The sequence below is a fragment of the Chionomys nivalis genome, chromosome 8 (assembly GCF_950005125.1).
Source record: "Chionomys nivalis chromosome 8, mChiNiv1.1, whole genome shotgun sequence".
Classification (NCBI taxonomy): Eukaryota; Metazoa; Chordata; class Mammalia; order Rodentia; family Cricetidae; genus Chionomys; species Chionomys nivalis.
The window spans coordinates 55889143-55914232 of NC_080093.1; the positions used below are offsets into that span (position 1 = coordinate 55889143).

The 25090-nt window shown below is 50.7% G+C and overlaps 1 protein-coding gene across 2 annotated transcripts; it reads right to left on the reverse strand.

Annotated features, from left to right (window-relative positions):
* Positions 1 to 407: 407 nt before the first annotated feature.
* Eps8l2 (EPS8 like 2) lies at positions 408 to 23223 on the reverse strand. Of its 2 annotated transcripts, none has more exons than XM_057778010.1 (21): positions 23108 to 23223; positions 20201 to 20260; positions 20010 to 20065; positions 19133 to 19197; positions 8148 to 8309; positions 7480 to 7629; positions 7330 to 7409; positions 7037 to 7185; positions 6869 to 6939; positions 6622 to 6748; positions 6366 to 6454; positions 6161 to 6235; positions 5792 to 5940; positions 5563 to 5695; positions 5197 to 5306; positions 2948 to 3053; positions 2220 to 2339; positions 1899 to 1971; positions 1634 to 1814; positions 1417 to 1549; positions 408 to 1291 (listed from the first exon to the last, which is right to left on the reverse strand). In XM_057778010.1, the coding sequence occupies exons 2-21, from the start codon at positions 20242 to 20244 to the stop codon at positions 1217 to 1219; spliced, it is 2148 nt and encodes a 715-aa protein (XP_057633993.1). In that variant the 5' UTR covers positions 20245 to 20260; positions 23108 to 23223; the 3' UTR covers positions 408 to 1216. The 2 variants fall into 2 exon arrangements, with proteins under 2 accessions (XP_057633993.1, XP_057633992.1); XM_057778009.1 differs by having other exon boundaries at positions 6869 to 6942.
* Between the last annotated feature and the right edge of the window lie 1867 nt (positions 23224 to 25090).

The window sequence follows — 25090 nt, forward strand, 5'->3', positions numbered from 1 at the left end:
TCAAAGTTCTCTAAATTGTGCCTCTACCTCCCCTCTGGTTCATGCTCCTGGGTCTGTTGGGCTTAGTTCCTGTTCAGAATGGGCTCCTTGAAAGCCAGCTGATTGGAAGGCTTTTGGGCCATCTAGACAACCTCTGCATAGCCCTAGGGCCATGATGGATGGGCATGGAGGTGAGTGGTGCCTCCTAGCGTGGTCACAGCACCACCTGTGCATGGGGCTGCTCTCTGCTGGACAGCTCTTTGAAGGGGCAATGCCAGGGGTGCTGATATGCACACGGAATCCCAGTGCAGGAGGCTGGGGTAGGGTGACTCAGAGTTCACCCTGTCTCCGAGGAAAAGGAGGAGGAAGAAGAGGCGGTGTGAGGACTGGGGTCAGGGTACTGCTACTCTGAGAGACAGACATGGAAGTTGATAGAAGACAACTGGTTTATTGACATAGCTGTGGAGTCCCGACTCTCATCTCTGGGTCTGAGGCTCCATCCAGTGCTGGGAAGCTCACCAGCCACCTGCACAAAGGCTGGTAGAAACAGCCAGAGACAGCTGTTGTCCCAGGCCCTTTGGTGGGATCGGACATCTGAAGTCAGTACCTATGTCTAGTCCATTCTTAGATCTTGAAAGAATAGAGAATACAGCATACTCAATATCAGCAGGGCACCCAAGGCCTCCTATCCCGGAGCCTCTGACCGGGTTGTTCTTGGGGTGCTAGCAGCGTGAAGGAGCGGGCAAGGTCATCAAGCTGTCCAGCAGGAGTTCAGGCCCATTGTGCAGTTAGCGCAGTGGGTGAGGGGGCAGGAGAATTTAGAGCAAGCAACAGAAGGGAGAGGTGTGGAGTTTGGGGCCCAGTGTCAGAAGGGACAGGAGCTTCCATGTACACAGGGAAAGAGGCCTTGCCCACCTGGAGAGTCCCGGGGCCTTGGCAGCAGATTGAGGGGGAACTGGCACTGCCAGGTACAGGTTTGGCTGAGGCTAGCCTTGGTTTGGAGAGAAGAAAATGGGTTGGGGCTGGGGCTGGGGGGTGGGGGCAAAGGAGCCACCCACATGTGTCGCTGGGCCGGTGCACAGGACCCTGCCTGAAGGCAGGTGAGCCATCTGCACCCAGCCCATCTGTGTCCTTGGTATAAAATAAAACACATATAAAAATAATACTCCATGCATCAGGGTTGGGCCTGCTACAGATGCGGCCTCCCCTCTGCCTCTGTCGAAGTATGCAGGTTGGTCTAGCTGTCCTCCGCCTTCCTCTGGTTCTTGGGATTAATCTTGTCTATGACCTCCTCCAGTTCCGACCCACTTTTCTGTGTTTAGGAAAGAAATATTGGACCTCAGCAGGGAGGTGTGGGGATAGGCTGCTTTCCAAGTGACCCCAGGAGCAGGTGCATGTGCCAAAGAAGGAACTCAGAAACAGGCAGGAGCCGCTCACCTGCAGGAAAGCCTTCTGAACCATGAGCTGGCTGTACACACGACTGCCCTCTTCCCCGCACACTTTCTTCAGCTCCTCCTTATTGAGGGAGAAGAGCTGGGGCCCAGTCAAGATTCCCAGGCTCTCCACGATCCTAGGGGTAGGTGGGCGTGAGGGCAGGGCCGTGGGCGTGGTGGTATCCTGGCCCCGCCCCACCAGCTGTGCACACTGGGCTCACCTGCTACTGAAAGCCTTGGCTTCCAACCAGGCTCGGACTTCGTTGGGACCTGACTGGAAGGTAAGTGGCAGGTGCACTGGCTGGCTGCGCTCCACGCGGAAGTGGCGCTGCGGCTGTGCCCTGTTGTGGCTGATCTTTTTCATGAGCTCCTCATTGACCTCGTCCATATGTTGGATTAGCTCTGTAGGGTGCACGCTCTCAGTCCCTCCAGTTCTCCTCCTTTCCCCAACCCCCGCACTTCTGACCCCAAAATGGTTCTACTTACCTTCTTTGTTCCCTGCAAACATTGGGGGCACTTTGTGGGTGGGGCTGGCAGGACCCCAATATTTCTGACCAGACTGCAAAGGGTAGAGAAGAGGTGAGGGGTAAGGTGAGAGGCTATTAGGGCTTACCCAGGACCCCCAGGTATGTGGGCCAGCCCTCCCCTTGAATAAGACCCCAGGAACCCACACCAGCCCTGGGCCCAGCTTAGGGGCAGCAGATTTCCAGGGTTCAGGTTCAAATGTCACATTGAGACCAGCTGCACCCCTGACCTTAGGGGCTCTGATTGTGTTGTAGATAGAATGGAGCCATGGCAGGCGATCACCTGTTCCAAGGTGGCACCCACGTCCTCCTGCCGAACCTCAGCCAGGATGTTGCAGGGCACATAGCCAGCCTGGCCACTGCGATTCCGCAGCTTCCACCACTGCCGGCCATCCTCCAACACCTGCAAAGGTATAAAGTGTCTGGGACACCCAGTAACACCCTGCACAGACCTCTAGAGAGTCTGGACACCCAGCAACACCCTGCACAGACCTCTAGAGAGTCTGTGAGAGCCGGAGGCTGGGATCACCTGCCAAACCCTTTACAGAGGGGCAGAGAGTCCTCCAGGTGTCTCTTCAAGCCCAGCTCTCCGTCCTCTGGGTACCATCTTGGCCTAGTAGGCTACCCTGTGCCTGTCTGGCCTCCCCAGTCCTGCGGATAGGGTACCTCTTAACCTGATTCTGAATGTAGAGCTTTCCTCATCCTGCTCCACTTTCTGTCCCTCAGTGGGTGGCCTGGATTCAGGTTTGTCACAGGGAAGCTGGTCTAGGGTAGTGCTCTTGGGTGGGCATAAATGACAAGACCCTGCTGGCTTCTATTGTAAGGCCACCCACCACTGTAGACCTTCAGGGATCCCCCAGACATCAGAAGGCAGCTCGGTGGCCCAGCCAGACTGTGATGGGGGTCAGAGAAGCCCTGTGAACCCAGGTCAAGCACCTTGGGAAGATGGGTGAATTGCACAACCTAGCCCCAGAGCACGGTCCACTACCCCTGGATAGCCCAAATCCTCACCTCCAGGACCTCATCCTTGAGCACGGACAGCTCGTTGGCATTGTGTGCTGTGAAGTCATAGAGGATCTTCACATACTTGGCCATGGCTGGTGTTGGCTGGTAGCCCCTGCAGGACCAGGAAGGGTTGAAGACTGGGGTCTCTTCCCGCTTCCCAGCTGTAGCGGCCTCTCCTGCTGCTGCCCAGGTTGCAGTGGAGAGAGGCTGTGCTTATCAGCTGGGAAGGGAAACTGTGACATCCCAGCAGGCAGGAGGGGGCAGAGCAGACTCCAAGAGGCTGGCCCAGCCCAGACTGTCTCAGGGAATCACTTGCCCTGCTCCGCAGAGGGACTAGAACCAGAGAGGTGTGCCTGGGGAGGGTGACAGCATCACACTTGGCCAGGTGACCACAAGGCTAGGGTATTTTCAGTCATAGTCCCTTAGAGGCAACCATGTGTCCTCTGGATGCTGCCCCCCCGCCCCCCGCATCCCTGGAGCAGGGGCGAGCTCTGGCTATTGGTTTATCCCCCCCAGCCAGGTCACATTCCGGGTTAGTGTGGCCCTGATACAGGGTAATGCCCTATTCAAGAACACCTGAGAGGGAGGAGAAATGGGGGGTTAGGTGTGTGCCCTGTGTACTGACAGGCTGAGAACGATCCTGATATGTGGTCCTAGAAGGGGCACTGGATACCACACTAAAGAAAGCTAATGCTGGAAATTCTTGTGTCTAGCCCTTGAAAGGGAGCCCCAGGATAACCAGGTGGACCCTGGATAGGAGTAAGAAGCAGAGGAGGGAGAGACAGGAGGGTACCCCCATTTCTTGGGCTTGTATTTTATTCACTGTGAGATGAAGGGTGCACAGCAGGGGAGGGGGCAATGGGACCCCCAATCTGTATCTCTGCAACACCACAGTGGCCAGGGCTTGGTAGGGCTGCTGGTGCCCAGCTCTTTCTTTCTTTCTTTCTTTCTTTCTTTCTTTCTTTCTTTCTTTCTTTCCTTTTTTGGTTCAGTAAGTTTCTAACCTTGATTTTAATTAATTATTTTTTTGAGACAGAATCTCATTATGCAGCCATTGGCTGCCTGGGCCTCACAGAGATCTACATGCCTCTGCCTCTGAGTGCTGGGGTTGAAGGTGTGCAGCATTATGCCCAGGACTCATTTAGGAGGGGAAAGAACAGGCCTTGGAGCTGAGCAACCCTCTTACCTCAGTCTCTCAAGTGCTAGGAAACAAGCCAGCCAGCACACCTGTTTTTTGTTTTTTTGTTTTTTTGTTTTTTTTTTTTGCTATTGTTTGTTTTTTGAGATAGGGTCTCTCGAAGTAGCCTTGGCTGGCCTGAAGCTCACTATGTAGACTCAGAGATCTGCCCACTTCTGCATCTTGAGTGCTGGGACTAAAGGCATGCACCACCATACCCAGCTCCTATCCCTTTTTAACCTTGATTGTACCGCCGGGCGGTGGTGGCGCACGCCTTTAATCCTAGCACTCGGGAGGCAGAGGCAGGCGGATCTCTGTGAGTTCGAGACCAGCCTGGTCTACAAGAGCTAGTTCCAGGACAGGCTCCAAAACCACAGAGAAACCCTGTCTCGAAAAACCAAAAAAAAAAAAAAAAAAAAAAAAAAAAAAACAAAAAACCTTGATTGTAAACCAAGAAAGTACAGAAAGGACTGGTGTGAATTAAAGTTGTATAAGTGTAGGTTACAAAGTTAAGAAGAAAACTAGTGGCTAACACAAACCCAGTGGTAGTTTTGGAGGTTTAGAGGGTTTTTAACGTAATTTTTTTTTTTAACCTTACAGGCCTTTTGCTTATGTATTATGGTTTCTGGTTTCATGTTTTTATGGGATTTCTGTGTGTGTGTGTGTGTGTGTGTATATGAGTGTGTGAGTGTTGTGAGAGTGTGAGTGTGTGTGTGTGTGAATGTGTGCATTTCTGTATGTTTCTTCTTGTGCTTCTTCTTTGCCTCCCTTTTTTCCTGCTTGTTTGTTTGCTGTTTCCTATTCTGGTTCGTTTGTGTTTTGTTGTTGTTATGAGAGAGAAATAAAGGGGTGGATTGGGGTGCATGGGGAGGATCTGAGAGGAGTTAGGGGAGGGGAAGCCACGATCAGAATATATTATATGAAAAAATATTTCAATAAGAATTAAAATTATATAAAAAAGAATAAAGTTGGATTCTCATTTGGAAACTAAAGCTTTTACAGCAGAGCCAGGCATTTGCCATACATGCTGGCAGGCATGCTTGCAGCAGCATGTGGCTCTCACCCTGTGGGGACTTACCTGTTAGTATGTGGGGAGCTGCCTGGCGGTGCAATGTCTTCTGGGGGCGGATCAGAGGAGATGCTGTGCTTCGGGGAGTGCCGTGTGGACAGTCGGCTCATGGGGGTCATCTGTGGGGAAAGCGGGGAGCTTGGGCTTGAGGGGGTACAGGCTGGGCTAGAGAGACCATGATGAGTTGGGCAAAGGGGAGAGGCTTGATGACCCAGCACCATTGAGGACAAAGGATCACCTGCGCGGGCGAGCCAAGCTGGCCTGACATTGCAGGGGCTGGAGTGGACTGTATTGTTGATTTCGGGGTCTTGAGGGGGGTAGCAGGGGTGGGCCGGGGAGCTCTGGGGAGGCGTGGGGCTGGACTGGAGTTCTGACCTGATCACTGGACAGAGATGCTAGTCCTTCTGTTTCCCAGGGAGCCTCCTGTAGGACATCGAGGGGTGGTTCCCAGCCGTTGTGGAACTTAGGCACATAAAGTGGCACCTGTGGTTCCCGGGGCCACTCAGAGCTGTGGTTGGCAGACCAGAAGGTCAGTCACGTTCCCTGCTGGGATCAACCCACCAGAGACCTCCATCTTGGTTCATATCTTGTCCCTCTTCCATACCGAGGTCTCATCCAGGTCTCCCCCAATGATTCCCACAGCGTCATCTCTTTGGGGACCAGGTGGCCACGCAGGAAGCCCACAGCTTCAGTGGAAAGCAAAGGGCTGGAGACAGAGCGTGCAATGTCTGGGCCGCCACAGGTGTTGACAATCTGGACACAGAGAGAGTGTCAGTTGGTGGGCCCAGCCCAGCAAACCCACAAGCCCCAGCCTACCACCCACCAACCACAGTTCTGCAGGCTGTCCCTCAGGGAGGGACTGTGGCCTCCTGGAAACCTAGACACAGCCTGAATATGCTAAGTTTCTTTCACCCCCCAAGCCCATGGTGTCATCCTGTTGTCCCTGATCCCACCCTGCCCCAACCCTAGTCACCAGTTCCAGAGGCCCGAAGAGGAAGTGCACCAGTTCAGCCGCGCTGGGGTTTTGGATATGCTTCTGCAGCTTTGCCTGGGGGTGGGAAGCACAAGCAGGTGACAGATGGCGTGTGTGTGTGTGTGTGTGTGTGTGTGTGTGTGCACGTGCGCGAGCCAGGGTGACACCCCACCCTCACCAGCAGTGTGGGGTGGGGCTGACTCACCAGCAGGTTGAGGGCTAGCTTGATTTTCTGGAAACAGTCAACAAACTCTCCTTCTGAGGGGGGCCGCGCTCGAAGTGTGAGGACACCCTCTGGCAAAAGGCGGAAAGCTATGAGCCTTGGACCCCCTTGTGGGGCTGACAAGTCCTGCTTGTTGCTGGCTACTGTCCCCATCCAGACTTGACACCCTCCAGCTTGGTGTACGTCTGCCATGTCTTGCCCCCAGTTTCCATCCCATCCCTATTATTCCTGTCAGTACCTGCTGGCGCCTTCTTGCTCTTCTTCTTTCCCTTCTTCCGTTGGTTTAATTGCTTGAAAGCCTCAGCTGCCTTCTGCAGCCGAGCCACGAACAATTCAATGTCATCCAGGGCACAGTTGAGGATTTGCTGAGGTTAGAAGAAGGACCAGGGGTCAGTCTGCATTGTCATCAGCAACAGAATGAGCTGGGCTCCTTGCCAACAGGAAGTGGACAAGGATGGAAGAGTCCTGGAAAGTTGGGCACCCACCGTTTCCTTTTCTATTCTCTGAGCCAGCACGGCCCGTGGCTCCTCATCCTGGGATTCCCGACGGCGATAACCTGCTGGGGGACAGAGAGCTGCTGAAGGGTTGTTCTTCATAAACCTCAAGGGGCGTTCCCACCCACCCGGGGTGCTCCCACCCACCCCTCAGCCTACCTGGTTCACTGAATGGCACTGGCAACGGCAGGCCCACGCGGTTCTTGGCCTGCGGGGAATCTCCAGCATATCGCTGAAAGGGAATGGGGGCTGGACTCTGAGGAGGGGGCAGGATAGACAGCCGCTGACGGATCTTCTCCTGGTGTCCCCTAGAGGTGAAAGGAAGGTACAGCTCAGCCTGGCCATGGTCCTGCTGGGTGCTGCCACCCTGCAGCCCTCACTACCCAGGCTACTGAGCCCCAAGCCAAAGGGCAAGATCCTTCACTATCCACATCCCTAGGGCAGGGCCCTACTTTAGGGTCTGTGGCCGCATCTTCTTCCCCAGTCGGCAGTCAGCCAGGGCACTCTCGATGTCCTCCTGGATCAGCTCCGCCTGGGGACACAGGGGTGTCAAGTCGGCTTGTTTAGCTGGCATCATGCCCACCCCTGGCTGTCTGTCTCACCTCCACCTCATCACAGTGGAAGAAATGGATGTCGGGCTTGTTCTGGTCCAAGTCCTGGCACACCAGCAGCAGCACGGAGGGGTAGCGAAGCTGGTCAAGCACTGTCTGGCTGTGCTGCACGGTGGACAGTGGGAAGTTCTCCAGCTCCTCCTGGGGGAGGGTATGTGATGGATCAGTCATGCCTGATGGGCCCCGGATGTAGATGCAGGCTGCCACCATGAGCATAGATAAGACCATGTATGCAGTATGAAAGGGACCGACAGCCGGGAACCCATGGACACATAGCTACTGGTCATTGCAAGTAGAACATGCTCCACAGATAGGAACACGTGTGTAACTCACAGGTGCAAACAGGAACACAGCCCAGACTTGGCCCATAGGCAGGGACATAGACGCTAAAGGGGTGGCCCAGAGCATAGCCCCCTGGGGCACAGCCAGGGCTGACTTGACATAGCCAGTCAGGTTCTTGCAGAGAACAGGGCTCGGCAATCTAGCAGGTGCAGATCTAAGGCAGCCTAAGTTGCCAAAAGGGGCCTAGACTCTCAGCTAGATCCACTTTTCCCCACCCACCCTCAGCTCCATTCCCGTCCACAGACCAGCATGGCCACACGCATCTGAATGAACTGGACATCTGGCCCTGTCTCTGCCCGTCCGCTCGCTGCACTTACCTGAGTCTCCACGTCCAGCAGTCGCAATGATTTGTCATTCACCTGCAGCAGCATTTCCTGGGCCCAGACCTTCTCCTTGGAGCTCAGCTGCACCAGCTTCCGGATGGCATCATCCACTGAGGCAATAGCCTCACTCTTGTCCATGATGAACGTGACCAGGTGCTAAGGGAGGGGTCAGAGGTCACCGCTGGGCATAGTTCTTCTACTCCTTAAACCCCGGGCACAAGGGAAGGCCTCAGCCAATTAGGGATCCTGACCAGTCGCAGCTCCACTTCAGGTGGGAGAAAGTGCCCTTCTGCTCTGGTGTGTGTCTTTGTTGGTAGTGATCGCTGACTAAAGTCCTCAAACACTTTCAGTCTGGGGCAGGAGAGGTGGCTCAGAGGTTAAGAACAAGAACTGCTCTTCCGGAAGACTGGGGTTCAGTTCTCAGCACCCACATGGCTGCTCACAACCAGTTCCAGGGGCTCTGATGCCCTCTTTGGACTTCTATAGCCTCGAGTCAAACACATGGTGTACAGACACATGCATGAGGCAAAACACCCACACACATGAAAAAACAAAATTAAATCATTTTCCGGACTGCCTGGATATGGCGGTACATGCTTTTAATCCTAGTACTCAGAAGGCAGAGGCAGGCAGATAGAGCTCTGTGAAGTTGAGGACAGCCTGGTCTATATAGCGAGTTTCAGTCCACCCACAGTGAGACCCTGTCTCAAAAAATATACATAAACAAACAAAAAACAAATAAATGACAAAAAAAAAAAAGCCAGGTAGTGGTGATGCACGTCTTTAATCCCAGCACTCGGGAGGCAGAGAGATCTCTGTGAGATTTCTGTACCAATCTGTGATACTGAGGATCAAACCTAAGGCTTCGTGCACAGTAGGTGAATACTTTACACACTAAACCACACCCTAAGCTCCTCACCCCTTTTCTTTTTTTTCCCAGTAATTCTCATACCTCAGCATCCCGAGTAAGTGCTGAGATTACAAGCCTGTGCCACTTCTCCTTGTTTTTGGTTAGTTTTCTTTTTATTTTCTTTAATTTATTTTCATTTTATGTGTATGAGTGTTTTGCCTACATGTATGTACGTATGTATGTGTACTCTGTGTGTGCCTGGTGTCAGAGGAGACAAGAGTGTCAGAGCCCCTGGAACTGGAGTTATAGGTAGTTGTGTGCTGTCTGACGTGGGTGATGAGAACCAAACCTGGGTCCTCTGTAAAGGCCATTTCTGCAGCCCCTGCTTAGTTTTGGTTTATATACAGAAAGAGTGGTGACATAAAGAGTGCAGGCAGAGGCAGGCAATCTCTGTGAGTTTGAAGCTAGCCTGGTCTACAGATTGTGTGTCAGGACAGCCAGAGCAGTTACACAGAGAAACCCTATCCCCCACAAAACAAAACAAAAAAACACCCAACCAAAAAACTGAAGAAGGGCAGGAGCATAAAGTCTGTGGAAAAATAAGCAACTTCCTCAACTTCTGAGTTCTGTTAAAGGTTTTGAGACACTGTCTCCTGTTACAGGTGTGTGTGCCACACACTGGGTTATAAATAACTTTTTATAAGCCGGGCGGTGGTGGCACACGCCTTTAATCCCAGCACTCGGGAGGCAGAGGCAGGCGGATCTCTGGGAGTTCGAGACCAGCCTGGTCTACAAGAGCTAGTTCCAGGACAGGCTCCAAAACCACAGAGAAACCCTGTCTCGAAAAACCAAAAAAAAAAAAAAAAAAAAAAAAAAAAAAAAAAAAAAACTTTTTATTTTTTTATTACTTTATTTGCTTCCTTTGAGACAGGGTCTCATTTTTGCCCTGGCTGGCCTGGAACTCACAGAGACCCACCTGCTTCTTCCTCCCGCGTGCTGAAGTGAAAGGCCTGTGCCACTACACCCAACTGTTTTAGTTTATTATTTTATTTGGTTTTGGAGACAAGAGTCTCATATGTAGCTCTGGCTTTCCTGGAACTCATTATATAGACCTTGAACTCACAGAGATCTGTCTGCTACGGCCTATGGAACTCTGGGATTAAAGGTACGCACCACTATGCCAGGCCTTGTTTTTCATTTTTTTTCAGCAGAATGAATGGAGCTTTATTAAGGGAAAGTGAGAAAAAATCCTGGTTCTAAAGGAGGAGTAAGCTCTTTGTTTGTTTTGTCAGGGTGTTGCTATATAGCCCAGACTGGCTTTGAACTTGTGGTGGTCGTCTTGTCTCTATCTTCTGAGTGCTGCTGGAGTTACAGGCATGAGACACAACACACACACTATTATGTGTACATGTGTGCGTGTGTGTATATATATATATACACATATACACACATATAGTATTAAAGACGCTCTTTGTCTGTCAGTCTGTCTCTCTCTATATATATATATGTATGTATACACATATATATGTATGTATGTATACACATATATAGTGTACAATTGTTTGCCTGCATATGTAAGTGTACACCAGTGCCTGCTGCTCATGGAATTCAGAAAAAGTTATCAGATCCCCAGGACTAGAGTTAGGGCCAGCTGTAAGCCACCATGTGAATGCTGGGGATCAAACCCAGGTCCTCTACAAGAGCAAATGCTCTTAACTCTGAGCCGTCTCTCCAGTCCAGTCCCTGATGCAACTTAAAAAAAAAAAATTGTAGCCGGGCGGTGGTGGCACACGCCTTTAATCCCAGCACTCGGGAGGCAGAGGCAGGCGGATCTCTGGGAGTTCGAAGCCAGCCTGGTCTACAAGAGCTAGTTCCGGGACGGGCACCAAAGCTACAGAGAAATCCTGTCTCGGAAAAAAAAAAAATTGCAAACTGACACTCTGAAGAGACCATTATTTCAGGAATGAGATATTGACTCTTTCACTTATCCTACTGACCAGGGCAGAAAGTCCCTGTGAGCTACACTGTGTGTTTAGACACAGAGAAGCAGGGGCTCTCATCTTGCCAAGCTTCTCTGCTGACAAAATGGTGACACCTTGAAAAGCTTATGTTTGCATTGTCCCTCCCAAATCTTGCACAGATGCAAGATTTCCTGGAGGTTGATGGCTGCAGACAGACTCAACAATGAGTAAGCAGGAACAGTGAGGGCACAGGTCTTCCATTTCTGTGAGGCAAGGTAAACACTGAAACAAAATGCCACACAATTAGCCATACAAAATCGGGCTGCTAGGTGACAAAGAAGGACGCAGGAAGTCACAGAGTGCGTTGACCTCAGGGGAACGAGAGTAGAGAGTAGGAATCAGTACTAAAAACTTCAGCAGGCTGTGGTGGTGCAAAGTTGCGATCTCAACACTTGGAAGGTATGAGACAGGAGAACCAGGGGTTCAAGGTCCTCTTTATCCACATAATGTTCCAGGCTGGCTACTCTGGGAGCTATGGGGCCCTGTGTCAAAGACAATCAAATAACTAAACTAAGGTGGGTATAGTGACAGATCAGAGTAATCACTGCACTTGGGAAGAGGAAGCAGGGGATGAGGAATTCCAGGTTAGCCTGGGCTACAAAGTGAAACCCTGCCTCAAAACATATGAATGAATGCACGCATGAATGACATATAGTAAAGATAACTTATGGATCAAAATTGAAGTCACAACCAGGCAAATGGCAATGGCTCGTGCCTTTAGACCCAGCACTCAGAGGCAGAGGGAAGTGGGTCTCTATGAATTCCAGGCCAGCCTGCTCTATGAGTTGTAGGCCAGCCAGGGATACATAGTATGACCTTGTCTTAAAAAGAAAAAAAAAAAAAAAGAAAAAGAAAAACAAAACAAAAAACGAGGTCACAAAAAAAAATGTAAAAGTATTAAAAAATATTTGGAGCTGAGTAAAAACTTATATATCACAATTTGTGAGATAAACTAACATTTCAGCAAAAAATTTAACTTTCACTGAATATATTAGATTTAAAAAAGCACTTAAGATCAATTATCTAAGCTTTTACCTTAATAAGCTAGAAAAACCTGCTGGGTGTGTGGTTCAGTGGTAGAATCTCGTCTAGCATGTACAAGGCCCTAGTTTCCATCACTAGTACTGAAACTAAACAAACAAAGCTGGCAAAACACAATAAAACAAGACCCAAAGTATATACAAGAAGGAAATTAAGGGCAAAAGGACAAAATCCACAAAGAAGTAAACAACACAGAAAGTTAAGTTAAAAATTTAATAAAGCCCAAAGTTAACCCCTCAGCAAGGGTTATTAGAGGCCACACTGATATCTCAGCAGGACGTGGCAGTGGTGTCTGCCTAGAAACACAGCACCACTTGGAGAGGCAGAGGCAGAGGAAGCAGGAGGGGTCACTGCAAATTCAAAGCCAGCATGGTCTGAGAAACAGGATCTAGGCTAGCTTGGGCTAACTTGAAAAACCCTGCTACAAAAACAAACAAAAATACCCAAAGCCAAAACCAACGAACAAAAAACCCTAAGAAACAACTGTAACAATAGTTAAAAAGCAAAACAGAAACAAAAACAAACAAACAAAACAGACATGAGAACGAAACTTGCACAGAGAGAGAACATTGCAGGCCAGGCATAGTGGCACAGACCTTTGATCCCAGCATTCAGGAGGCAGAGGCAGGTGGATCTCTTGAGACCTGGTCTATAGTTCCAGAACTGCCAAGGCTACACAGAGAAGCCCCATCTCAAAAAGACCAAAATAAAACAAAACAAAAATCCAATAAACAACATTTAAAAACCCAAACAAAGGAATTCTTGCATCCAGAAGCCTCTGGTAAATCCTAATAAATATTTAAGTAAGAAATCGCAGGTATGCTGCTCCAAGTTTTCTGGAAATGAAGGGAAAGGATGATTTCCCCACTGTCTGAGGTCAGCACAACCCTGATATGCGAACCTGCATGGTTATCATATAGAAAACCGAGATAAACATCTCTAAGGGACGTCCGTTTTTAAAAAGAGGAGGCCTTCAGGGCTGGGGAAATAGCTCAGAGATGAAGGGCACATAGGGCTCTTGCAGAGGAACCGAGTCTAATTCCCAGCACCTACATCAGGCATCTCACAACTGCCTGGAACGCTAGCCTCAAAGAGCCGACCCCTCTCTGACCTCCTTGGGCACACACACAGACACATGTTCACACCCATAAATGTTGTGGAATATTCCTGTGCACTGTATGAAAATGAGTTACTATGATTGGTCTAAAAAGAGCTGAATGGCCAATAGCTAGGCAGGAGGTGTAGGCAAGACTTCAGGGCAGAGAGAACTCTGGGAAGAAGGCAGAATCGCCAGCTAGACCGAGAGGAAGCAGCCTGGGGAGTACAGAGTAAAGGTAACTGAGCCACATTAAAAAAAATGTAGAGCCGGGCGGTGGTGGCACACGCCTTTAATCCCAGCACTCAGGAGGCAGAGGCAGGCGGATCTCTGTTGAGTTTGGGGTCAGCCTGGTCTACAAGAGTGAGATCCAGGACAGGCTCCAAAGCTACAGAGAAATCCTGTCTCAAAAGACCAAAAAAAGTGTAGATTAAAAAAATATGGGTTAAATCCAGGCAGTGGTAGCATATGCCTTTAGTCCCAGCACTCAGGAGGCAGAGGCAGGTGGATCTCTGTGAGTTCGAGCCCAGCCTGATGTAGGCGAGTACTTTACCACTGAACCATATATTCAGTTCCACTAAAAATTATTATTTCAGGCCAGGACGTGGCGGTGCATTCTTTTAATCTTAGCACTCACAGAGGCAGGCAGATCTCTACGTTCAAGGCCAGTATTGCCTACATAGTAAGGTCCAAGACAACCTGAGCCAATCTGACAAAAGAAAATTTAATGTTTTAATTAACTAATTAATTCATCCATCCATTTGTTTATGTATTTTCCTGTGCATGTGTGTGTGTTTGTGGTTCCTTTGTGCCATGTGCGTGCAGCAGCCTACAGAGGCCAGAAAAGGGCACTAGATCTCTTGGGACGGAAGTTGCTAGTGCTTGTGGTTCTGCGAATTGAACCCATGTCCTCTACAAGAACAGCAAATAGTTTTAACCACCGACCCATCACTTCAGTCCCAAACCATTTTTAAAGATTTTTTTAAATTATTTTGAGGGCTGGAGAGATGGCTCAGGGGTTAAGAGCATTGCCTGCTCTTCCAAAGATCCTGAGTTCAATTCCCAGCAACCACATGGTGGCTCACAACTATCTGTAATGGGGTCTGGTGCCCTCTTCTGGCCTGCAGGCATACGCACAGACAGAATATTGTATACATAATAAATAAATAAATAAATAAATAATTTTGAAATTATGTGTAGGTGTGTGTACCTGTGTGTGGTTATGTGTGCGTGAGCAGGTGCCTGTGTGGCTGGAATTAGTTAGCTGGCTTTGAATTCCTATTCCTCCTGTTTCTGTGGGCTAAGTGCTGAGATTACAGGCTTAAGCTTCCATTTCCTGAGGATAATACATTTTGTTTGCTGCTTCTTCTTTTTTAAAGAGACAGGGTCTTTCTGTACAGCCCTGGCTATCCTGGACTCATTATGTGGGCCAGGCTGGGCTTGAATGCAGAGATCCTCCTACCTCTGCCTCCCAAGCGCTGGGAACTGTTTCTGAGTAACTAAAAACAGTACTATTTATGCCATTTTGTCTTGAAAAACAAAAAAAAGCCAGGCGGTGGTGGCACACGCCTTTAATCCCAGCACTAGGGAGGCAGAGGCAGGCGGATCTCTGAGAGTTCTAGGCCAGCCTGGTCTACAAGAGCTAGTTCCAGGACAGGCTCCAAAGCTACAGAGAAACCCTACCTCGAAAAACTAAAAAAAAAAAAAAAAAAAAAAAAAAAAGAGAGAGAGAGAGAGAAGAAAGAAAAAAAGAAAGAAAGATGGAGGGAGGGAGGGAGGAAGGAAGCAAGAAAGGAAAAGAAAGAAATCTTGTCTACAAGGAAATCACTAAATTCATCAAAGTCTCAGGACACTTGACAACCATGCTAAAATTCCATTGTTTAGCTATATATAGACAGCAGGTAATTGGAAGACAAAGTCTAAAAAACAATACTGTGGTACATGTCCTTGGTGGTCACCACAGCTCTCTACTGGGGCTTAAGATCCTATTAGCATGAGGGAAATCATGCCTGGCAGTGAAAACCTAGTCCTCTACCCAGGATTAGTAAAGTTGTGGATCTGGGAGGAGAAACTACAGCCGCCACTTCATTCTGTCAGCATAATCCCTAATTACATTCTAAATATTTGTCCTTATGCCCACAGGTAAGTGCAGTCCTCACCCTTCAACAAGGCAAGTTCTCTTTGCAACAAAAGGAGACCATTACAGAAAACCACAGCCAACCAAAGTGCAGAGCTGCGGAGCCCTGTCCCGGTGAGAAATCCACACCCAAAGCTCGGGGACATTGCAGAAGAAGGGGGAGAAAGATTGTGTAAGTGGGAGGTCAGGGAGTTTACCATGAGATTGTCTCCCAGTAATGTCGGAAGCCACACTCACAAAGTCTCACCAACATGACTGCCTGCCATGAGCTGAACAGGGTGACAACAGGAGACAGGCCAAGGTGGACCAGGGCAAGGCCCCGAAGCCTCAACCTCTGTCCCACAAAGAACTACAGACGGCTGAGGATTGCTGAGAGCAGGAGAAATGGTCTTCCCCAGGGGAGAGCACCACAATTGGTTATCCAATACCAAATGGTCAGCCCTAAAAACACACACACATGTGACATTGTACAGACTGAGCAGGTTTAGGAATATATGAATATATATGTACACACACACATACACACACACACACACACACACACACACACACACATATATATATATATATAAAACAATTAGTAAAAAAGTGACCCTGAATTTGAAAGAGAGTTAGAAGGGATATATGGGAGGGTTTGGAGGAAGGAAAGAAAAGGGGAAAATGATGTAATTTTTATAATTTAAAAAAATAAAACGGACTGGAGAGATTGCTTAGTTATTGAGAATACCTTTTGTTCTTGCAGAGGACCCTGGTTCAGTTCCCAGCCCCACATAGCAGCTCATAACTCTGAAACTACAGTCCCAGAGATCTGATGCCCTCCACTGGGTACCAGACACACATGTGCTGCACATCCATACATACAGGCAAAACACTCATACATACTATAAAATAAATAAATCTGAGAAATTAAAACAACAATAGTCAAAAAACAAAATAAAAGCAACGCCATTTATGCCAGATGCCGTGGTTCATGCCTTCAGTCCCAGCACTGGGAGAGCTGGGGAAGGTGGGTCTCTATAAAAACCACCCTGGTCTAAATAGCAAGCTCCAGATCAGTCAGGACTACACAGTAAAACCGTTCCAAACCAAAACCAAAACAACGAAACCCCACGGGATGATTTATGTGGTGAACAGGATGTGATAACCACTGCACTAGGGAAACCTCTCAAATGCCACTCGTACACTAAAGAGTAACTTAAACATAAATACGACAAAAAAAAAAAAACCAAAAAACATAAATACGACAGCCACAACGAAAACAAGAAAACATTGTTAAGAAAACTAAGGAAATCTTGCTAGGCTGTGGGTAGCACGCCTTTAATCCCACATTCAAAGGCAGAAGTGGGCAGATCTCTGAGTTTGAGGCCAGCCTGGTCTACAGAGCAAGTTCCAGGACAGCCAGGGCTGTTACACAGAGAAACCCTGCCTGGAAAAATGAAAAAAAATATATATATATACATATATATCTTAATAAATGGAGAAACATCCCATATTTATGGATGGGAATTCAAAATATTAAGATGCCAATTCTCTCTAAACTGATAATAGATCTGACTCAGTGTCAATCAAATGTTAGTAATGTGCTTATTGATTTAGAGACAGGGTCTCAATAAAATAAAATTAAATAAAGCTGATCATGAGCCTAGAAGCAAGAGACTACCCTACCATGAATAAAAAGGGAGAATTCTTCACTGTTAGGTAACAACTCCTTGGAGATTAAAAAGTAATCAGAGAGGAAAAATGGGCATATGACTAGATGTCTCTAAAATCAAATATGTCTGCTTATCAAAAGACAACGACACATTAGTTAACAAATTACCTAATGAAGAAAGATTTTTGTTATTGTTTATTTGAGACAATGTCTCTATGTAAGCTTGCCTGTTCTGAAACTTTCTGTGTAGATCAGGCTGATCTTGAACTCACAGAAATCTGACTGCCTCTTTTTAATTAGATAAAAAAGGGGGGAGATGATATGGGATGTTCTTCTATATGTGTTGCTCCTATTGGTTGATGAACAAAGCTGTTTTAGCCAATGGCTTAGCAGAGTAAAGCCAGGTAGGAAATCTGAATATATGTATTCACACACACATATGGAGAAAGAAGGTGGAGTCAGGCAGATGCCATATAGCTGCCTAGATGCACAACCTCGTGGCAACACACAGATTAATAGAAATGGGTTAATTTAAGATATAAGAACTAGCTAGGAATATGCCTAGCCGTTGACCAAAGCAGCTTCTTTATTAACCAATGGTAATAAAACATATTCATAGCATACAGAGGGGAATCCACATCATCCTCTTCCTCCCAAGTACTGGGATTAAAGGCATGTGCCACTATGCCCAGAACAGAGGAAGCTATTTCTCATCTACATGTCTAACCATATGCACAAGATACTTCTATAAAGTCAGGGCACCCCCTGTCTACCCGAAGCAGGGCAGTAGTGAAGGAAAACCTGGATTGTGCTGTGGAAGGGATAATTGGAAAGCCCTCCCATCCTCTGCATATGGTTTTCTTAAAATAAACACATGAAACAAGAAGCAAAAGTGGTTTGAACTATAACATCTCCCTTATAGGACAATAGTCTCAAAAAGACAAGTTTTGGGGATGCAAGACAGATCAGTATGACTAGGGATTAGGGTGGGGTGGCTTTGAGCACGAGGAGGTCTGAAAGAAGCCGAGGCATGGTAGAACTCTTCTATGACCCACTGTGATGGCAACAGAACCGCACCCCCCATTAATTTATTGTATAAGAAGTCAAAAGAAGCAAACACAACTTCAGTGCCCCCTATTGTTTCTCAGCCCAACCCCCCGGGGCCTCAGTCTTTCTATCAGAGAGGAGCAAAAAAACCTCATGATACCCCTGCTCCCCTGGCCTCCGAGCAGGCCAGAAAAGTCCCCACAACAGTTGGGCAGAGTTAAGCAGTATGGACCAAAGTCCAGGAGCCAGGCTGGATGCCCCAGGTAGTTCCTCACCAAGGAGGACAAAGTTCCACCGCTGAGAAGGGTGGCACACTGTCTGCAAAGGAAGAGGCATGAGGTGACCCATCTGTGCCTCCATGCCCTGTCTTTGGACACTGAGTTGCTGTGGTCACCATGTCATGACCCATTGACTCAGGTGGGTGAGCAGAACCTTGAACAGTCAAGATAGCAGGATCAAGATGCCATGGGGATTCCTGATGGCTCTTGTGGTCCATTCTACAGACACAGGCAAGTTCTGAGGGCAGCTATCTGCCTCCCTTCTGGGGTATGGATCTTGTGTGGGGTGAGGAGACAGGAATACAGGGGACCCCTTGCCAGTGCTGGCTTCTAGGGGGGCTCCTCTTCCTACTTCCATCATTCTTCACCATTATCTTACAAGTCCAGTCTATGACTAGGAACACAGTCAGCCCCAGGAGGACATTTCAAAAGAAAAATTTTGAATTCTCAGTGCAAATTAAAAGTGACTAGGAGAACGGCCATTCAAGCTGGCAGCTGGCCAGAGGGCACAGGTTATGTCTAGACTCAACAGTGCCATCCAGGCTCCCTGTAGCCCTCAATAAAGGATGTCTTTGTTCCAACATATTCCTCCCGATGCAGTTCCTTGTTTTGGGGCCAAGATGACAGCTTCCTTCCATGGTCTTTTCTGAGCTACATGGCCACAGGCAACAGCTTCTGGAGCAGGCTCAGGCCCCACTATGAACTCCCTCAGCCTCGAGGAAAACTGTTTCCCCACTATGGCTGGGCCCAGACCAGCATGGGGCCGTCCTTCGTTCTCCCTTCCCGCTTCTCCCTGAGCCTCAGTTTCTCTATCAGTCCCTGGAACAAAGGGAAGAGGGGGAGTTTCCTGATCCTCACCTGGACATGGTACTGTGACGTCTCATGCATGATGACGTTGGAGTTGGAGTACTTCTTCCTTTGCTCTGGATGGAGAGACAGATGTCATGCACCCCAAAGAGAAGAACCCAGTCTAGTGGGACTTGACCCCCAGGGGCCACGGAGGAGAAGAGAGTTGGGATGGGGGTGCTGCTTTCTGAACCCCGCACAGCCAATAGGGAGGACTGCAGGCTGGAAAGTAGCATTGACGCTCCTGTGGGGACCTCTGGCTTGGTCCCATGACAGGCCCCACTGGGGACCTGAGGCTCCAGAAGACAGAGACTTATTCAGAGTGTGCTGGGGGGAGCAGCCTCTCACTGAGGGTTTGTTTGTGTGGGGGCAGTAAACTCAGTCTTATGTAATGGGGGCTGCCCACTTCACTATGGAAGGAGTCTAGGTTGGGGCCTTCCTACCCTGCCAGCCACCACTGGAATACTCCTGCTGTCTGGAGCTCCTGCTTCCCAGGCCTCCAGCTTCCAGCATCTAGCATCCAGAGGCACAAATGAGGGGCATGGCTGAGCAGAAGGAGTCTGGTCCCCTGGAGCAGATACCTGGCAGCTGGGTCCCATATGACCCCACCTACTTGATCAGGTTGCAGGGCTGCCCAGTGGAATCAATATTAATGCTCCTTGAATTATTTGTAAAGGCCTCTCTCCTTACAGCATAGCAGAGGCCGTTTCAGTGGCCAGGAGCTTTGCAGACAGACATCCAAAGTTCTCAGTGGATTAGGGTCCAAAGGCCTCCTCTGGGCACTTTGAACCACTCCAGGCTAGAGCTCAGCCTTGTGACAAGCAGGGATGAGACCACCAGGGTCACATTCATCTTTCTTAAGTTCATACCATCCTTAAATTTCACTCACCAAATAAGTCCTTTGCGCTCATCTTGGGCACACCATCAGACCGGCCCAGGCTGCCACTAGAGGGGAAGAGGCAGATGAGGGCAAGGCTCACATCACACACACACACACACACACACACGCACGCACGCACGCACGCACGCATGCACGCACGCACGCACACCCGACTTGAAGGGAGGTAGGACAACACTTACTTGGCAGCTCCTGGGCAGCAGCTCATGGACCCTGATTGGCTCATGGTGTCCCAGTGGTGGCTAGAGTCAAGGAGAACAAAGAGAACAGATGTTAGTCTGACTGGAATCTAGGGCCCAGTACCTGGCTTCCACCTAAGGACAGAGGAGCCCAACTGACACTTTCTCCTGGCCTGGGTCTTCTCTCTTGATCCTGGTCCAGGACTAGAACCTCAGTACCTGGCCAGACTCCTCAGGGGACCCCCCAGGACCATGCTATTGCTGGTGGCATTGGAGACCCCCACCTGGCCTCAGACTTTTGATTCTCTGCAGGGACGCTCCTAGAAGCTGTCAGGGAGGCTTTGAAGGAAGGGCTGCCTGAGGAGAAGACAGCTCCTTCAAAAACCCTGAGGCCACGAGAGAGGACAGCAGGAGAGGGTAAGGCTGGAGACCTAGAAGGCACAAAGCACAGAGGGACCCCACTACTGCCCTATCCCAGGCTTCACTCCGAGGGACCCCTACATATACATGTGGACTTGCCCACAGGGCTAGCTCCTCCAGATCCAGCAAGGAGGCCAGCCCCCAGTTCCATCTTGGGAGAGCCTGAACAGGCTTGCTGTAGGGCAGAAGTTGGGGGGTGGGGGGTTGGCCTCCTCAGTTCAAACCCAGGTGACCATAGGCAAGGTTCCTCCCTGAGTAGACTTCCCAGCCCTGACCTCCCCCAGCTACCTTTTGGGGAAATTGAAGCCTGGCCATCAGTGTGAGCAAATTTTCCTTATAGCCTAGACCTGGGCCCTTCTCTGAACATAACAGAAGCTGGTGGCCGAGAGTAGCCTCTAAGCAAATGAGAGCTGGAGAGACCTTCAGCGATAGGCTGCCTTCATGCCCCTGGAGAGACAGGTAGGCAGCATTTCTGGCTGTCCTTCTGGGGCTCTGTGGCCACCTTTCCCTGAGGTCTTGGGTCCACATACCTTCTACCTCTGTCTGACGCTATTAGCAATGCTGCTATCTCTCCTAGCTTTAGCCTTTCGGTATGCTAGGGTAATGCCGCCAGCCAGGGTGCTGGTATGAGGGCTCAGGTTCAGGCCTCCCATATTCTAGTACTTTCTGGTTTGACCTGGTCTTGAGGGGGATGGGCTCCCAGGAGGTGAGGGGTGCGGGCCTTACCTTGACAGCTCTCCTACTGCTCTCCTACCCCCACCCCAGGTCCTGCCTTGTGAGAAGAGGCTGGGCCAGATTTCTAGGTCCACCTATCCATGGAGAATGTCCGGAATGCTCATGACCTCAGTAGGTGAGCCCTGGTGTTTGCTTAATGGGATTCCTGGCTAGCTCAGCCAAGGGCACCAGGCACGTGGGACCAGGAATACACACACCAGGGCAAAACAAACTGCTAGAGACCCAGGCCTGAAGGCACACAGACTCTGAACAGGCTTGGACACGTGGGCCTGCCCTTGGGGAAAGTAGGCCAGGACCTTAGGGATGACACTGGGGCTACCTCTAGCCTGCAGAAGACTCACTCCCAGGAGGCTTCTACAGTTGAAGGGGGGGCGGGGAGCAGGAAATCCATATAATCCATTGCTGGTGAAGATGGAACACCCAGGCCCAGTAGGTGTTTTACTGTTTTCCGGGTTGAAGGGAGGCCCGGCACGTTAGAGCTCGTGGTAGGTTCAGCAGTGGAAGGGGAGGAGGCCCTGGCAGGGCAAGGAGGGCGGAAGAACTGGCTCCAAGTTCAAATTCCAGCTACACATGCTGAGTGACCTTGGGGAGGGGTCAGCTTAGTCACCTGGGTTCTTGGCTGTCCTCGTGGGAGCTGGGTGTGGCCCTGGAATGGCATGGGGGAGTCCCTTGGGTCCTGCCTGGGTCCTACTCGGGGAGCAAAGTTCAGGAATCCTCAGGTGGGGGCAGTAGAGGCTGAGCCGAACTGGAAAGCTATTGGTGGGAGGGGCTGGGTGCCCCTGAAGAGACCCAGGCCGCTCGGAGGGATGGGCCGACCAGTGCTAGACAATAGACAGGACTAGCCGAGGTCTGTGCACAGGTAGGACCACAGAGTCTAGTGTGGGAGGGGCCCCAGCAGTGCCCTGCCTCCCTCAACAGTCAAAGAAGGTTGCACGGGGGAGATGGTAGAGAGATGGTCTGTGGCCGTGCCTTCCCCTTCGTTGCCTCCCGGGAAACCTTTGTGTAGTAGTAGCACAGACTAGTGACTCCCAGGGACCTTGGGCAGCCAAGCCGTGGATGTCCACAGGGCCTCCCCCTAGCTGATCTCCCTCCACCATAGGATCTCCTGCACCATAGCTTCTCCCTGCTCCCCTGAGACTCCACACCCCGACTCTGGCCTGGAGACTGACCCAGCCTGATGTTTCCCTGGCTCTGGGTTTCTTTTGGGCTCAGACAGGCAGGAAAAGTCAACCTTCAGGCACTTGGGTGGTATGTCCACGCCACAGTCAGATCCTGAAGAAGGTCCAGCCTGCTGGATGGAATTGAAGGCCCTCCCTTCCTCACCACCTCTCTTGTCAACTGCCAGGTTCCCCTCATCCGCTCCAGGGCTGGGAGGGGGCCGGGACCAGGGCGAGTGAGTCACACACCACCGGCTTAAAAATATCACTGAACACTGGCCGCCGCCCGCTGGACCGACGGGGCCTCAGCCGAACGGTTCTTGAGCTAAAAGTTCAAGGGAGGCTCAGGCCCAGCCTCTCTCCCAAGTTTCTATGCCCCATTCCCCATCCGGAACCCCCAAACCTAGGCTTAAGCTGTCCCCAGAGTCCCGCGATCCAGATCATCCCAAACCTCACACTCAGGTGTCCTCAGCTCCAGTGCTGGGTTGCCCTCCAAACCCAGCGCCCGACCCAGGGTCTCGGGACAGAGATCCATATCCCATGGCCACTCTGGGAAACTGAGGCCCAGATTGGCAAACTCTCTGGCGGAAGTGCTCACCTGTTCGCCGGCAGCCAGCGCCTGCGCTTGGCTAGTCCCCTAGGTCAGTCTGTCAGCCCGGCCGTCTGTCAGAGCCTCACCGGCAGTGGAGCTCCCTCTCCCCGTACAGGCGGGACCTCTGCTGGGCCGGATAGGCCGGGGCGGGGCTGTGAGAGGAGGAACCTGAGCGACAGGTTACCGAGTCACCCGGGAGTAGGCACCAGGGAGGCTGAAGGAAGGGGGCGGGCCTGGGGCACCACTCCCCTCCCTACATCGTCCCCACCCCCCTTCCCTGCACAGCACAGTTCCTCCTCCCTCGCCTTCATCTGTCCTCCCAGCGGTCCCTAAAAGCACCTGGGGCCCCATCGCAGCTGGCCCTGAAGTGCAGGGTGCGGCCCCAGCTGCTCTAACAGGCTAAGCTGCAGTAGCAGGTGGGGACCTGGACCGGCCTGCAGGGGCAGTACTGGATGAAGCCTATGAGGGTTGCAGTCATGCGGGAGCTCTCAACCAAGGCCCTATCAGGTGCCCTCCACCCGCAAGTTGCCTGGGACAGAGCTCTTTAGTGGTTCAGTCTGGGGCCTGGGATTTTGGGTTTAAGGCTTTTGAGTCTAGGAGCTTTTAACTCCCGGGTGCGGGCCTCTCCCTTCTTCACATATAGGCGCTCCTAAAGTACCTACCTACCCCTGAGAGATGGGCTGTTTATGGAGAATCTGGCTACCTGTCCTCACCATGTTAGCTCCCAGAATACCCTGCCCACTCTGCTGACAGCTCGGGCCGGAGTTGGGTGAATTTAGAGCCGAAACTAGTTGACTAGGGGGGAAAATGGAGTTATGGCCTGCTAGCCAAGAGTACTGCCCTTATGTGAACAAGGGACCCTAAGGCCCCGGCTATTGTTCCCAGAGTTGGGGCAGAGGAAATGGGTGCTGCCAGGAAGTCAGGGTCCCAGGCTACAGTCTCAGAAGGCAGGGCCCTGGCATGTTTGTCCTGGGCGGGCAGTCAGCCCTCCCTAGGGCATTGAGTGCTCACCTCCAGGGCCAGCAGCATGTCTGACACACCTGACACACTCTGGGATACCATAGGTAGGCTGGACAGAAGGGTGGCAGAAGTGGACTTGGTCCTCCAAGCCCGGCTACTGATGAGCCCCAGAGATGCTTCCTGGTTCCCAGCCCTTACAGCTGACCTCACAGAACTGGCCCAATCTTGCTCTGCCTGTGACCTTGCCCTCGCCCAGCAAGCAGAGGTCAAGTGCTTGGCCGTGGAAAGGGAGGGGCAGGGGTTTGTGTCGGCCCTGACATTCCTGGGCAGAGCTGGAAATGGGTGAAGTGTGGGATTCCCTGGTGCTACTACCAGTGCTCACTGACTTTGCTGTGAGGCAGCCCAAGCTGGTGGTAGTAGCTGACGCCCTCTCTGGGCCACTGGAAACACCACCTCCGTGTGGCCAGTAAGAGTAGAGGTGTTTGTTTTGTTTTGTTGGTTTTATCGAGATAGGGTTTCTCTACCTAACAGCCCTGGCTGCTCTGGAACTCTGTAGACTAGGCTGGCCTCAAACTCACAGAGATCTGCCTGCCTCTGCCTCCTGAGTGCTGGGGTTAAAGGCGCACCACAAGAGTAAAGGTGTTAAAGGCGTGAAACTCTGGCTTACTATGTGAAGTTGGCAAGCTTCCTTCCCAAGAGAGGTCCTGACTTGAGCTGCGGGGAGTGGCTGAGCCCCCCAGAGCCACGAGCCCCTGTCCATTTTGCACACCCAGGCGGTGATATTTGCTCAAGCCACAGGGTCAAAGGGGAGGGAAGTGCCCCTAGGCTTTCTAGGTCACTGGTCCTTCCCAAGCCTGCCTGTGGGACAGGGAGAGAATGTCTCCAGGCCATCCTGATCTTCACCGTGGTCTCCAGGAGGTGTGGGTTAAAGGAAACCAGCCAAGGACCCACGGGCATAGACGGTTCCCTATGCAGAACCCAGAGAAGGCTCTGATGGCCCAGCAATCTACCACTCTCAACACACTTCAC